The 13736-nt window shown below is 59.6% G+C and overlaps 1 protein-coding gene across 3 annotated transcripts in view; it reads right to left on the reverse strand.

Annotated features, from left to right (window-relative positions):
- MIDN (midnolin) overlaps positions 1-13736 on the reverse strand; it is a 33052-nt gene that overhangs the window by 18710 nt on the left and 606 nt on the right. Inside the window, exons 1-4 of one of the 3 annotated variants that reach the window (XM_034755326.1) lie at positions 13013-13318; positions 10722-10947; positions 9067-9154; positions 8718-8780 (exon numbers count right to left, since the gene is read on the reverse strand). In XM_034755326.1, coding sequence (XP_034611217.1) covers positions 8718-8780; positions 9067-9154; positions 10722-10939 — 369 coding nt within the window. In that variant the 5' untranslated portion in view covers positions 10940-10947; positions 13013-13318. Of the gene's footprint in view, positions 1-8717; positions 8781-9066; positions 9155-10721; positions 10948-11104; positions 11703-13012; positions 13319-13736 lie in introns of those variants that run through there. The other 2 variants (XM_034755325.1, XM_034755324.1) reach the window with 2 other exon arrangements.

Below are 13736 nucleotides of genomic sequence, written 5' to 3' on the forward strand. Positions count from 1 at the left end.
TGTCACTCGCTGAGGGCGACCACAGAGCGCCTTCTACGGGAGCCCCCACCCCCCAACCCTGTATCACGCACTGTGCGAGGAAGGGGGAAGAGACTCACTCCCCCATCCCCACCCGTGCAGACCCCACAACAGAGGTTACCATGGCCCAAGGCAGCTGACATCACAGCCCCCAGGAACCCACCCCGTGCCAAGGGAGCGTGGGTGCCCGGGCCACCTGCAGCTCAGACAGGCAGGGAAGCCACACAGAGGGGGCAGGGAGGGGGGCCAGTCTGAAGGGCTGTGCCGCCAGCCCCCAGCTCCTGCGATACCCACAGCTCCGCTGCCTGGCACTAGAAGTGAAGGGATGGGGGAGGCCTGGCCTCAGAGCCTTCCCCTGGGCATGGGGGCACTTCTGCCCCCCCCCCGGAGCAGAGCCGCCAAGTCACGTAGAGCAAGGCAGGGTGAAGCAGCCCCCAGCCAGGTGTGTGCGTGGCCAGGGACCGGCCGGGGGGGGGGGGGGGGGGGCAGCAACTCAGGAAGGCAACTAGAGGACTGTGAGGGGGCAGGCAAGGACACGTGCACCCCCAGCGCAGCGCTCCGGGGGCGGGCGAGCCCCTCTGCAGCATGACTCAAGCAGCAAGTGCAAAGGCCACCAAGAGGCAGAGAGCCTCAACGCCCCCCCAACACCTACAATGGGGGGAGGGGGAGGGGAGAGGAGTCAATCACACTGCCCCCGCCCCCCCAAAACCCACCCAAGCTCAGAGTGGCAGGTGATGGAGCAGCTGGGAGGGGAGAGGAGCAGGGAACTCCTAAAAAAGCATGGGATGCCCAAATCATAGGTAGGTTTGTGGTGCGGGGGGGGACATAGCCTGCTGGAAAAACCCCTCCCCATGCCCCCCCAACAGCACCCCCCCACACTCATTACTCATTCTAGGAAGTGACTGGCAGCGTAAATCACCCGCCATCTGCTCTGAGGAAAGGTGGGGGGAATATTAAAGGCCCAGCTCAGTGCTGCCTCAGGGCCCCCCCCACTGCCACTTAGCATTCCACCCGCCAGGCGGGCCGGCTTTAACCCTCGCCAGGCGGGGGGGGGGGGAAGGGTGCTATTCCTTCAGCCTCCTCTCCAGCTCACCCCTTTGTCCCGCTCTCAGAAGCGGAGGATCCCAACTACCTCGGACCCTTCCAGCCAGCAAACTGCAGCCGATTTCTCTACCGTCCCACCCCACAAGCTCCCTTAGGGCTCTGGGGGTGTACGGCCATGCCTCTGCCCCCCCACCCCCACCCCGCTGAGTCCAGCAGTCAGGGGGGACAGGGCAGACACACACACACAGCAATCCTGGTTGTGGGGAGGTGACCAGGCCATGCTGATGTTTAGTCACATACACCCCCTAGTGGGAAGGACACCCCAGCAGGGATCGGTCATGGGTCCACCCCGCCCACCCCTAGTGCAGCGGGACAGGTGGCTTTTCAATCGGCCGCAGCCCAACACCGGGTGAGGGACCGGGCAGGATCGGCCCCTCTGCTTCTTGACTGAGGAGGGTCCTGGGAAGGGAGGGGAGGATTCGTGAACAAACACTTCGCTCCCTGCCTTTGCTTGGCAAGGATAAATATTTGTCTAAGCCGGGTGGCGCTGGGCTGTAAGCGCCTGAGATGCAGACAGATCCTCCTGTCCTCAGCCTGCCAAACGGGGTGCAATCCATACACCCCCACAGAACAGAAGGGAGGCCTCTGTTCTCAGCTGTGCACCCAGCCAGCCCTGCTGTCTGCAGCTACCCCCGTGCCCAGCACCAATCTCCTCTGGCCGGGGTAGCGCCACCCCCGCCCTAGCTTGTCCAGCAGCAGGGACTCCCCCTACACCCGCTTCTCCCCATCCCCAGCAATAGCTTCGGCCTCATACCAGGATCCCACCCTTCCCCCCCCCCCCCACCATCCAAGAGAGACGCTGAGTTCTGAGAAGCCGTGGGAAAAGCAGCTTAAAAATAACAGCGAACCCCCGAGCGCGTCAGATGGAGGCCGCAGAGGAAGAGGTGGGCGTGAAAGAGATGCTGCAACTTCGGCCATCAAGGTTACAGCTGGGGGGAGGGAACACTCCTCCGTCCTGGTGACGGCCCAGGGAGGAGATGTGTGCGCCCACCTACCCTGCTCAGAGCCCTGGACGTGGGGGGGGAGGGGAAGAGGGGAAGGACCCCCCCAATCTAATCCCAGCCTCTGTGGCTCTCATGTTCCTCTGTGCGCCTCAGTTTCTCCATCTGTAAAGGGGTGGAGGGAAAACTCAGTGCGCCCCGACATGGGGAGGGGGGGTTGGACTCCCCAATGCACATGCACCCGATAAACCCACAGCCCGAGCGAGCGCCTCATGCACACTCCCAGAGAGAGGGGCCAGCTAAGCCCTTTTCTACCAGCAGAGTCCCCTCCTATGCCCGCCAGTCACGATTCCCCTCCCTCCAGCCACAAAAGATTCCCCTCAATCAAAGGCCCAGCAGTCACGACTCCCAGCCCCCCTCCCCCCGAATCGAGCATCCAGCCATTCAAACACACGGCGCTCGCCCCCGCCAGCCGAACAAAGGGTCTCCAGTGCGGGAGCATCGCTGCCCAGGAGAGAGGCACTTTGAGAGGGTGTGGGGCACCCCAGAATCCCCTCCACCCCCCTTCTCATCTCAATGGAGACTGCTCCCTTGTTCTCCGGGAGCGGGGAGGGGAAAGCCTCCCAGAGGGGAGATTAACATACGGAGAAAAGCCTGGCTCCCCAGATGGGAGGGGGCTCAGAGAGCCTTCCCCCACCCCCACCCAGCTTCCTCACTCACCCCTACAGAAACAGGCACTGCTGGGTATCAGCCCCACAGCACGCTGGCCTTCCCCCTCCCCACCCTCTGCTGATCATCTTTTACCAGCTCAGGTGCAAAGAAAGCAGGTGGAGGGGAGTAGCTAATTCCTTCCACCAGGCAAAATATTGACCATTTCCAGCATGTACAGGGTGGGCCAGACTTTGAGTCCCTCTGATTTAGCCCCAAAGTGGGGTTCATTTCCCCCTCCCCCAAGCTGAGCACAGTTTTGGCCTTGCGCGCTCATCAGAGACCTGAAAGCCGTTTACGACCATGATCTTGTGAAACCTCATGAACATCCCATTCCAGGTACTGTCCCCATCGCATGGGGGAGGAAGCCAAGGTGCAGAGAGAGGGGGTGGGGGGCAGGACTCCCCTGTGAGTCAGTGGCAGATAATCCAGATGTGCCGTCTCCCCTCCACACACACTTACTTCCCCCCCAAGCCAAGGATAGAACCCAGGAGTCCTGTCTCCCAGTCGTCCCCCCCGCCACGCTCTAACCACTAGATTCCACTCCCCTCCCCAAGCTGAGGAGGCAACCCAGGAGTCCTGGTTCCCCAGTGTCCTTCCTCCAGCCATTATACAATCCTGCCTCCCTCTTAAACCAGTCACACACACACCCCCCCCACACACACACACTCTCAGTGACAGTCCCCAAGTCTCTCTAGACTCCTCCAGGTCCCCTTGACGTCAGCAGCCACCCAAGGCTCCCTCTCCTTCCTGGCAGCGAGCCTGACTCACACCTTCCTCCTTGCACACCCCTTCCTGACCCTTGGCTGTTATTAGCCAAGGAAACTGGAGAGCCTGGAGCGAGCGTGAGCTCACCGCCTGTCGGCTCCCAGCAGCACTAAAAATAATCCCTTCCTCTCCGAGCGCAGGGCCGGGAGTCGGGGGGCTGTTATCCAACCCTCGGCATCACACACACGCCAGCCGGTTCTTGCAAACGCCAAGGAGGCGGGAGCAGGTTTAACAGAGGTAGCACTGAGATTAGCAGGGAAACGGCTCCAGATTCCACCCCCCCTGCCCCCCCACCCCCCGCAGGAGACACCCCATCCCCTCTCCCCTGCCAGGAAGGGAGTGGAGACAGCCAGCCATTTCACTAGCCCTGCACCAAAACCGATCGCCTCCCATAGCACCCCCTCTCCCCTAGCCTGGCAGCCAGTGCCACCCCATCCCACAGCCCAGCCCTGTAGCCTGTCCCCCCCCATTCAATAACACCGGCCCAAATCCTGAACCCCGATGGGGGCCATCAAGCTAACCCAGCCACTGCCCCCACCCCATCCCCCTTCCTTCGAGTGCTCCCCCTTGTGAACGCCGGCACACCGGTCCCTCCTGGGCTTGCTAGTTACCGAACCAACCAATCCCTGTCACCAAATGAACGCCCCCTCTGGGTACCCCCACCTTCCGAGCAGGGGCAGGGTGGGATGGCTCCCCCCCCCCCCCCATTCTTTCAGCCCCCCCCCCCCCGAAAGCAGGATGCTCCAACATAAACACATCCCGCCCAGCCAGCCCGCTCCAACGCCCACAGAAGGGATGGAAAGGCTCCCACTGAGTTCACTGGCCATTGGAGCAAGGCCACTGCCCCCTCCCTGTCCAGCCAGCGCCCTGGATGGGGCAATATTCGTCTCCCCCCCCGCCCCTCCCCGCCCGCAGGTAGGAGAGGAATGTCCGCACCCAGGACAGGAATGGTTGTGCTAGGTCCCGGGGATCCTGCCAGTTTCCCCCAGGGATTCTGCTGTCCTAGATCCGTTGGGAAGCGAGGGAGGGGCGGGGGGAGACGAACCAGCAGCAGGGACCCTGCAGGCTGTTGCCAAGTCCGGGGAGGGAAATCTAATTTACTGTCTCCGAATCCAGCCCCGGAGATACAGGGAGCGCGTCCCTGCTGATTCCCAGAAATGCGGATGACTCACAGAACGCTGCATTCCCTCCTCTCCAAGCGCCTGCCCTGATGTAACCTTTGCTTTCCCCCACCCCCCGCCCAGCAGGGGATGAGAACAGGGTGGGTGCCAGTGGATGGATGGATGGCTGGCTGGCTCAGCAGGGAGGCGCCCTGACACCAGCGCAATAGGAGACTGGTACCAGCTGGGAGGGGGCAGGAAATCAGAGCCCTCCCCCCCCTGTTATTGACAAGACTGTCCTCTGACCTGGTTACTCAAGAGAATACAGTGCCCTACGCAGGGCAGAGCCCTCTCCCCACGGGGCAGGGCCAGCGCCCCACAAAACGCAGGCTTGATGCTATGGGTCAGCCCAGGTCAGACCCAGAGAGAAGCCGATCCAAACCAAGGGGAAGGAAACAGCCTCTGCCCTCCCCCAGAATAGGCTTAACAACCTTCTCTCCAGCTGCACACAGCTGCAGCTGGAACCCTGACACCGGCACTCTACCACGGCCGCTGCTGCTGAGGGATTTTCCATCCAGAGGGAAAAAAGGGGGGGGGAGGGAGGATGAAGTACCAAAACACAAAAAACTTCCACCATTGAGAAATAACATTCCTCTCGCCTCAGCCACCTAGTGACCTCAGAAACGGAGCCAGGCCCTGAATCCGTGCTGCTGGGAGGGGCTGCGGGGCCTTCCAATGGGAGTACAGATCCCTACCCACTCCGGCAGGGTCTGGGATGGTGCCTAGAGCCCCAGAGACACCAGTACCCTCTTCCCCAGTCCCGGCAGGCAGGCTAAGCTACGCTGGGGTAGGGTGGGGAAGGTTGCATGCATGGCGGAGGCTGCTGGACAAGGACCAATACCCCTTCACCACCCGGCAGCTCTGCTGAGCCGGTGGGCAGTCCCCCTAGGAAAGGGGCATCATCCGACCCCTTGAATGTGGCATGAGCTTTGGCAGGAAGTTCACCAGCAACTACTAGGACATCAGCCGCGCCACGGGAACCCGGCCCCCAGCTTGGGGTAAGCGCCACGCCTCCTGCCCGGTAGTCATTTCCTTAAGGTACCAAGGGGAAGGCTTAGATGGCGTTTTCTCCCACCCACACACACCCCCCCCCCCAGAGGAAGTCGGAGCACAGCAGATCTCCCTGCTATTATCAGAGAGCCCTACACAGGCAGAACCAAGGCGAGAAGCATGAATGAGAGGCGTGGTTTCCTGTCCCCGGCCCCCAGGTGCTGGCTGTTCCTCTGTGCTCAGAGAAGGCTTCCTGAGGCAGAGATCCTGTCAACAAACCCATGGGGGGCGGGGGGGTCACCACTTCCCAGCCTGGGCTTCCCACTCATTTTACTGCAGTAGGGAACAGAGACTAGTGGCATGGGAGGCCTTTTCCGGCTCTAGCTTCAGTGACAGAGGAAGGGGGGGGGGGGCAGCTTCGACTGGGACCTACACTTTGCATCCAAGGCGCATGGGACACAGACTGACCAGGAGAGCCTACACCTCTGCAATTCAGCGCCTCTAAGGAGCAACCTTCTAACCCCCTGGCCCCCCGCCCCGCCACCGACACGCCACAAAGGAGGAATAAACCCTTTCGCTGCAAAGCCTGGAATGCACCGATTCCATCCTGCAGACACAAGCATGGTAATCAAAGCCAGCCCTGCTCCAGGCAGGTCGGCCAGCTCTCCCCCCTCTCCCCCCGCCCCTTTCCTTAAAGCAGCCACCACTCCCCCATTACCATGTTGGCTGGGCCATCATACAAGTTTTCAAGATGAGACAACACATGCACACACCATGCAGGACGACCCCACCCCAGCCTCGTTGCTGGCTCTGCCCCTGCCCACCCTCCCGGGGCATGAGACAGCAAGCCCCAGCCAGGAATCTTAGCCCGACCCAGGAGGATTCCTGCCCTCTGCTTCTTTCTAGGCCTGGGAGGGGCAGGGAGATTCCTCAGGGCTCCTACCCAGGCTGCAACCAGAACAACTCGTCACAGGGAGCGTCTTGCGCCCTGTGTGCACGGCCCCCACCCTGAAAGGAGGGACAGGGGGACAACTCCAAGACCATCCCCGAGGCAGGTGAGGGGTGGGGGAAGGTCTCAACTGATCAGACCCCAAACCAAGCTGAGAAACTGGGACCTGAAGCCAACTCGCCTTCTGCCAGAACACGCCACTGAGCCGCTAGCATTTCACCAATGCCCCATGCCAACCCAGAAAAGCACTCATGCCCAAAAGCCACGTAGGAGACGGGCCTCCGGCCCTTTGCCGGAACCCAGATCCCTGCAGCAGTTCACCGTTGTGAGCCTGGCTAGATTCACAGGGAAGCCGTGTCCAAGCGCAGGGGGATGGGGTGCTCTGTTTTCCCCCCCGGGGGGGGCAGGAACCCTCCAACCCCAGAAGCACCCAGTTGGCTTTGCAGCAGCTCACCAAGCAGCGCGTTAGATGGGCCGTACAGAGTCAAGGTCGTCCGCAGGAGGGCCAAGTGCATCCAGGTTGCAAGGTGACTTTGGGGAGATCCACACTGCACAGTGTGCGGAGGGGCCTGGTGGCTCTGCCACCCTTCCAGGTGCCCTGGCCTAGAAAAGCACTAGCCCCACAGCAGCAGAGTCCTGGCACGCAGGTCTGCAAGGAAGCGCTGCAGCCAGCCTCCCATGTTTTCCCCACCCACTCAGCTCCAGAGGAGAGCAGTTAAAAAGGTACCAAGCAGGGCTGGGCATTCGCAGGTGTTTGCACAGCGCTTGGGGGATGGGAAGTGGCCCCCGGCACTGCGCTGGTGGCTCAGAATTAATCCAGGGACTTGAAAAGTCTTTTAAAAATAAACTCAAGGGCTCGCCGGGGAGGAAGGAGAGAGAATTTTTAAGACCAAAAACAAAGAAGCAGGAACCCGCTCAACTTTAAAGCCAGAGGGAGGTGAAGAGGTGAATTCCACACCCAGCTGCAGTCTGCCGTTTCCTTCCCTCCCCACCTCCCCTCAGACACACATCAGAGGGTCACCCAGCAGTGGGAGGGTTTCCTTGAAGCCCAAGCCATGGGTAGAGAAAGAAAAAGAAAAATAAAAAACCCTCCCCCCCTTTGTCTGATTAGCAACCTCTCCTCTTTGGGAGCGCAGGCAGCCAGCCGTCAAGTAACTTCACAGTTATCCTAACCCAGCACCACCCCCTGCCCCCTCCCCAACCATAAGCTCAAGACCATAGTGCAGACATTCGAAAGCTGCTGCGTCTGGTTTTCCTGAAGGGCGGCTCAGGCCCTGGGAGAAGAGCCCCCACCCCCTTGTGATCTGAAGGTGCAAACCTCCAACACAAAGCTGTGTCCTGGTAGGATCCGCATATACACACACAAGGCCCCTCCCCCCGCCTGATTCTGCAGACACAATATTCCCTCAAGCATTAAAAGCAACTGTTAGGGTAGGAATCCTGCTTTTGTCTTTAAATTGGGGGAAAATGGGGAAATCAGTCCCCAAATACACCCGCTGTGTCGAGAATGGGGACCCTGCAGCGCACCTTGAGGTCAGGACCTTGGCAGAGGCAGCACTGACCTTGGCCTAGACCCTTCGCCATCCTTTGCCTCAGTTTCCCCTCCCACTCTATTTAGACCAGTGGTTCTCAACCTCTTTACCATTGTGGGCCGCACATGTGGCTCTCCGTGTGTGGTATGTGGGCCACATCCAGACAATACATAGATATGACCTGTATGGCCCTGAGGATGTCACGTGGGCCGCAGCGGTGTGCTGATTGGACTGCAGGTTGAGAACCACTGATTTAGACTGAACTCTTCAGGGCACGGACCGTCTCTCCCTAGGTGTGTGTGCAGTACCTGGCACAGCGGGGCCCTGATTTGGGTCAAGGCCTTTAGGCAGTACAGTAACAAATGATCATCAAATCCCTTCACCACAGACACAGGCCTCTAGGTTTCTCTTTTGCTGAGATCTCTAGCCTTCAGCGCATACAGGAAGCTGTGGGGGCGGGGAAGGGGGGGGGGGGGGGAGGTCAGATACAAGCCCCCTGCAGAGAAATCTTTGTCCATGTCAATGCATCAATATTTCTGCTTCTCACCTGAGTTTCAGTTAAGCTTTCCAGAGCCTGCATCACTGACTGTTCTGGTCTGGATGCCTGAGACTGAAAGAAAAAATAAAAAAGGGGGTGTGTGCGCGTGTGGCTGGGGGGTGGGTGGGTGGATTGCATGTCACTTTCACTATTTATACACCGAGCTACAGAGCAACCAATGAAATATTAAACTTGCTGCCGTTCCCAGCGCCAACCTTCCTCCCCTCCCCTCCCAAAGGGTTGTGTTGGAGGAAGTGGCATCCGTTCTGCTGAGCGAGATCACATTCTAGCCCTTTAATAATAGATGAGCAGAATGTGTGTGTTGGGGGCGGGGGGGAAATAATAAAAAGCCATTTACCATCAAGCCAGCTTCCACTGTGGGGACAAGCGTCAGTTTGCTTCCTTCCACGACCCCCAAATCCTGCAGCTTTCCAGAGCTGAGCCGACTGCAGAAGGGAAAAAGCCATGGACAGAGAGAAGGACGTCAGAGCTCCCTGGTATTAAATCAGTAACGTGCACATCCAGCAGAAAGGGACGGTTAAAGGAAGGGGGCCTGGTTTGCTTTAGGACCCAACCCAGGTACCCTCCTGAGCTCCCTCATGGCTCCCCTGACTCGGAACTGGCTCTCAGGCCAGGGGGCTGCAGGATCGGCAGGGGGGGTTAATTTACATTTAGCACAATGCCGCCCCCCAGTTTACCCTCTGAATCTCATTCCAGCCCCTTCCCCCTCAATGCACAATTGTGTCCGTCTCGCTCCCCCTCCAGTTTATTATGTAAACATCCTATCCGAGGGGCAGGAGGCAGGGAACGACACTGCAGTCATCAGTCAAGCAGCCATTGCCACTAACCCGGGCAGTGTGTGTGCAGCAGACTGGCACACAAGAGGAGGCACTAGCTTGTGTGTCTAACAAAACCTCCCCCCAGAGGACAGGCAGGATTCAGATGACTGGGGGTGGGGGGCAGAGAGAGGAGGAAATTGTGACCAGTTTGGGGGGGGGGGGGGGGGGGGGGGGGGGGGGGTGGACACCCACCCCCTTTTTTTCCCCTCCAAGCACTGTAATCATAGATGTAAAGGATCTCTCCCCCCCCCCCACACACACACACACAGCCACCCCCCCTCAATTAGACACCCTGCCAGGGTGCTTCATTCACTCAACCCGGCTGCACAAGGAGGGGAACCAATCAAGAGCAAAAGCTCCTTCATTTTAGTCTCGGAGGTTCCTTTCTCTATTTTGGCTACTGTTGGGGGGGGGCCTAGAAGGGAAGGGGTGCGGGAAGAGTATCCCACAGAAAGCCCCCCCCCCCTTTCTGCACCTTAAGCCTTGACCAGTCTCGGATCTGCCACAAACCTGGCTCCTGCTAAACAAAGGACTATCCCACCTCCCAGCCCTGCCACGCCAGAATTCAACTCTCAAAGAGCCCCCCCTCCCCCCGCCGTCCTCGCCTGCATTTGGGTTTTGGAAAAGGAGGCGGGGGGGAGCGTCGTGCCGGGAAAAAGCCGCCTCTGGATCCCACCTCGGTTCAACCTTTAGAACAAAGGGCACCGCGCCGCGCACTTCCTAGTGACTCAGTGCAACACGGCTCCCCAGCGGGGTGCAGGCAGGATGGGGCACCGCGCGCACACAAAGCCAGGGGAAACTTTTGTGGGATCAAAGCCTACGGAGAGGCTCCATTTTAGGTCCAGATCCCAGTAGCTTCCCTGGGACCCCGGCTCGGCTCAGCCCAGCCGTGCTAGGGGAGACGACTGGTGTGGGAGACTGGGACCCATCCCGCCTGGTGCAGGAGGTTGAGAAATGGGGCCACACACACGCAGGGGCCCCCGGGAGCCGTTGCTTTGCAATAGAGGCGAAGAATTAAACCCCTCTACTAGCCACTTTAAAGAAACCAAAGCGCCAAGGGGCTGGGGGAGGGGGGGGGAGATCCTTGCTCGCCCCCCCGCCCCACAGATTGGTGAGCCCCTGAGTTGGGTCCCTCCTGGGGTAGTTTATGGGGGGAGGGGGGTGCTAGACCTACCTTTCTTTATGCAAGAGAGCCAGCCTCTCCTTGGGCACTTTGAGCCTCTGGGACAGTCTCCGCTTCAGTCCTTCCACCGTCTCTTCCACGGGGACTGAGAGCTCATAACGGGTCCCGGTGGTGGTGTTGATGTACAGATTCATGGAGGGCTCGTTCGGGACGGCCTCGCAGGCTGGGGCACCCCGGCTGCAGCTCCTGGCGCTGGGCTGCTGGTCCATTCGGTGACCTGGGGGGGCGGGCAGGGAGCAGCGGTTGGTGTGGCACGGGGGGAACCAAGGTGAGGGGGGGTGGACAAAAAAAAGGAAGTGGAAGGGAACAAAGGAGCGACCAGAGCGCCCGGTTCGGCTGCGCGCACACACACACACACACACACACACACACACCAGCCGGGGTGGGATCGCCTTCCCGAGTCCTCTCTCGCTCCGGTTTAATATCCAAGGGTCACTCCGGATCCGTGGGGTCCTTCCAGGTCTTCCTCGCGCGGGGTTTTAAAGGGGACTTGGTGGGGGAGGGGAGGGGACCAGCTCTCCCTGAAGAACAAGGGAGTTTGCCCCGATTTAACCTCCCTAAAAAAATAGTAAGAATAAAACCCCACAAGTCACTCTCACATCGGGGATTTCCCTTCCCCGGATGCCTCCTGAGGACGCGGATCTCGTCGGGAGATGCTGCTCGCGTGTGTGTGTGAGAGAGAGAGAAGGGGGGGTGCTGCCTCCGTGCTGGGGGGCTGCAGAGGGAGAAGTGGGGGGGAAAAAGCTTTTTCGTTCCTGATTCCCCACCCCCTTGGGGCTGAACCCGGCTACCCGGCAGCCGCCGCTCCGAGCTGCGCCGGTGTCGCGGTGTGAAAGTAACACACACACGGTACCCACACACACACACACAAAAAGTTATAATGTATCAACGTTCTATGGGGGGGGCGGAGCTAATTTCCCCCCCTCATTCACTTCTTACTCCTTTCGCGCAGCCGCCAGCCAACCCGGCCTCTCCGAACGTTGAGACAGGCAACCCGGGGCCAATCGCGGCCGGCCCGGTGCTCCCCCACGTGGAAGCCTGACTCCTCCCTCCCTTTCAGAGCGCTCCGCCTCCACCTCCCCTCCCCCCCGCCCCCCCACCTTCCCCCCCCCCCCCTTGCCCCGCAGATCCTGACCCACTGGACACAGGAGGGTTGCCTGGTGCCTGGCTAGATTCCTCCCCACCCACACACTTGCAAAGCCAGCCCCCCCCCCGCTTTTTTTTTTTTAAGCCATTCATAATATATTAGCCTCACAACAAAGGGCTTCGCAGAAAAACCTCCGCTCAGCTGCTCCCTGGGTTTGGGGAAGGGAGGGTGAGGGGAGATTTACACGCGTGCTCAGCGGCCAGGTCTGGGGACTGGTCTCCGTCCCGGCGTGGGACGACACACACACACACACACACACAATTGCAGCGTCTTCCTTGTTTCTGCTGCTGCCCGCAAGCCGTGCACGGGAAAGGCCATGAATGACCCGAGCCTGCGCCGCAAAGCCATTGTTCTAAGGAGCGGGGAGGGTATGTACATTTCTTAAGATGGAAGGAAATCCTTTGCCTAGCGCCCTCCCCCCGGGGATTAACTGGAGGAAGGTGGTCGCTCCAGAACTACGCCAAGGATGTCGCTTATTCCAAACAATGGCCGGCCGGGGTGCTCCCTCCCAGGCCGGTTCTAGACCCTCGAGGTCTGCGAGGAGCTGGGAACAGTGGAAGCGCTTGGCAACGGCTTTCGCCTAATCCGGAGTGCGCGGAGGTCACGGAGCGAACAGCAAGTGAAGAGAGACAGACAGACATTCCCCCCACACACATACTGACTGGCAGGAGCGGGGGAGGGGGGGGGGGGGTCTATGGGGAAATATCCAACTATTACAACATGCGGATGAGGACTGAGCAAAGCCCAGACTCGGATGCAATCCTCCTTGGGCAAATTCCGGTTCCAGGCAACTTCAAGGTTTGCTGGGGACAAGGGCCGGGTTAGAGTTGCCCTCCCCCCCCCCAAAGCCGGAGGTCAAAGCGCGTACTGGCGGTGCAGAATTGCCCGGTGTTATACGCGGGGGTTATGAACCCAGCAACCAGAGACGGTGCCGAATGAATCCGCAAAGCAAGGGCGCCCCCTGCTGGGTACGGAAAGCCCGGCAGGTAGGTTAGAATCGGGGAGCCTTGCCTGGAGTGTGGGAACCAACCCCACAGAGACCGTCAGCGCTGTAGGAACAGCGTGTCCTCTGTGCAGATGGGAACGGAAGAGCCACTTAAAACACCACCACCCCACTACCTAAATACAACGATACCTGGCCAGCTGCTCCTTTGGCGGTTAAGACGGGCGTTGGCACAAACATCGCCCCAACCCTATTCGATCTTGTGTGTAGACGGCCCGGCTAGCAAGGGGCAGGTTAGTTAACCAACCCGATCTGGGTGTAGGGCCGAGGAGCACATCCCGGCGTAGGCGAGGGCTCGGCCCTTTCTGGCACCTGAGGGCAGCAGGCTGGGTTCTTCTGAACAATGGGGTCATAAAGGATCACGCACCAGGGAGTTGAATTGCCTGGAAACCCGCCTCCCTCCCCCGGGTGGGGGCTGAACCCTTGGAACATCCGGCCTGAAATAAGTCGCCTTAACTCCTGCCCTCGCCTGGGAAGGTGAAATCAAATGATTGATTTCTGCTCAAAATAAGGAGCGCTACAGTCACTCCCTCGTGACAACTCGGATCTCTTTCTTCCATCCAGCCACGCCTGGGTGTCTCCCATTCTCCCCCAGGCATTAGATTTGAAACTGTAGATTAAAGTCACCTACAAACGCTCTCAGGAAAGTTTAAAATCCAAAAACCCCAATCCTGCCAAGCCTTTTCAGTGACATCTGCCTTGTTCGATTCAAGCAGAACTGCCAATGAAAAACAACTCCAATCGACTCAGGTTGCCTCGAGTTTCATTGAAGTCAGAAAGAAACTTTTTCGGAGGGAGCCCCCTGAGAGACGCTTCAAAATGGGATCTGGCCGCTGTGGGACTCCTGGAAGGTTTC

This window comes from Trachemys scripta, chromosome 22 (assembly GCF_013100865.1).
Source record: "Trachemys scripta elegans isolate TJP31775 chromosome 22, CAS_Tse_1.0, whole genome shotgun sequence".
Lineage (NCBI taxonomy): Eukaryota > Metazoa > Chordata > Testudines > Emydidae > Trachemys > Trachemys scripta.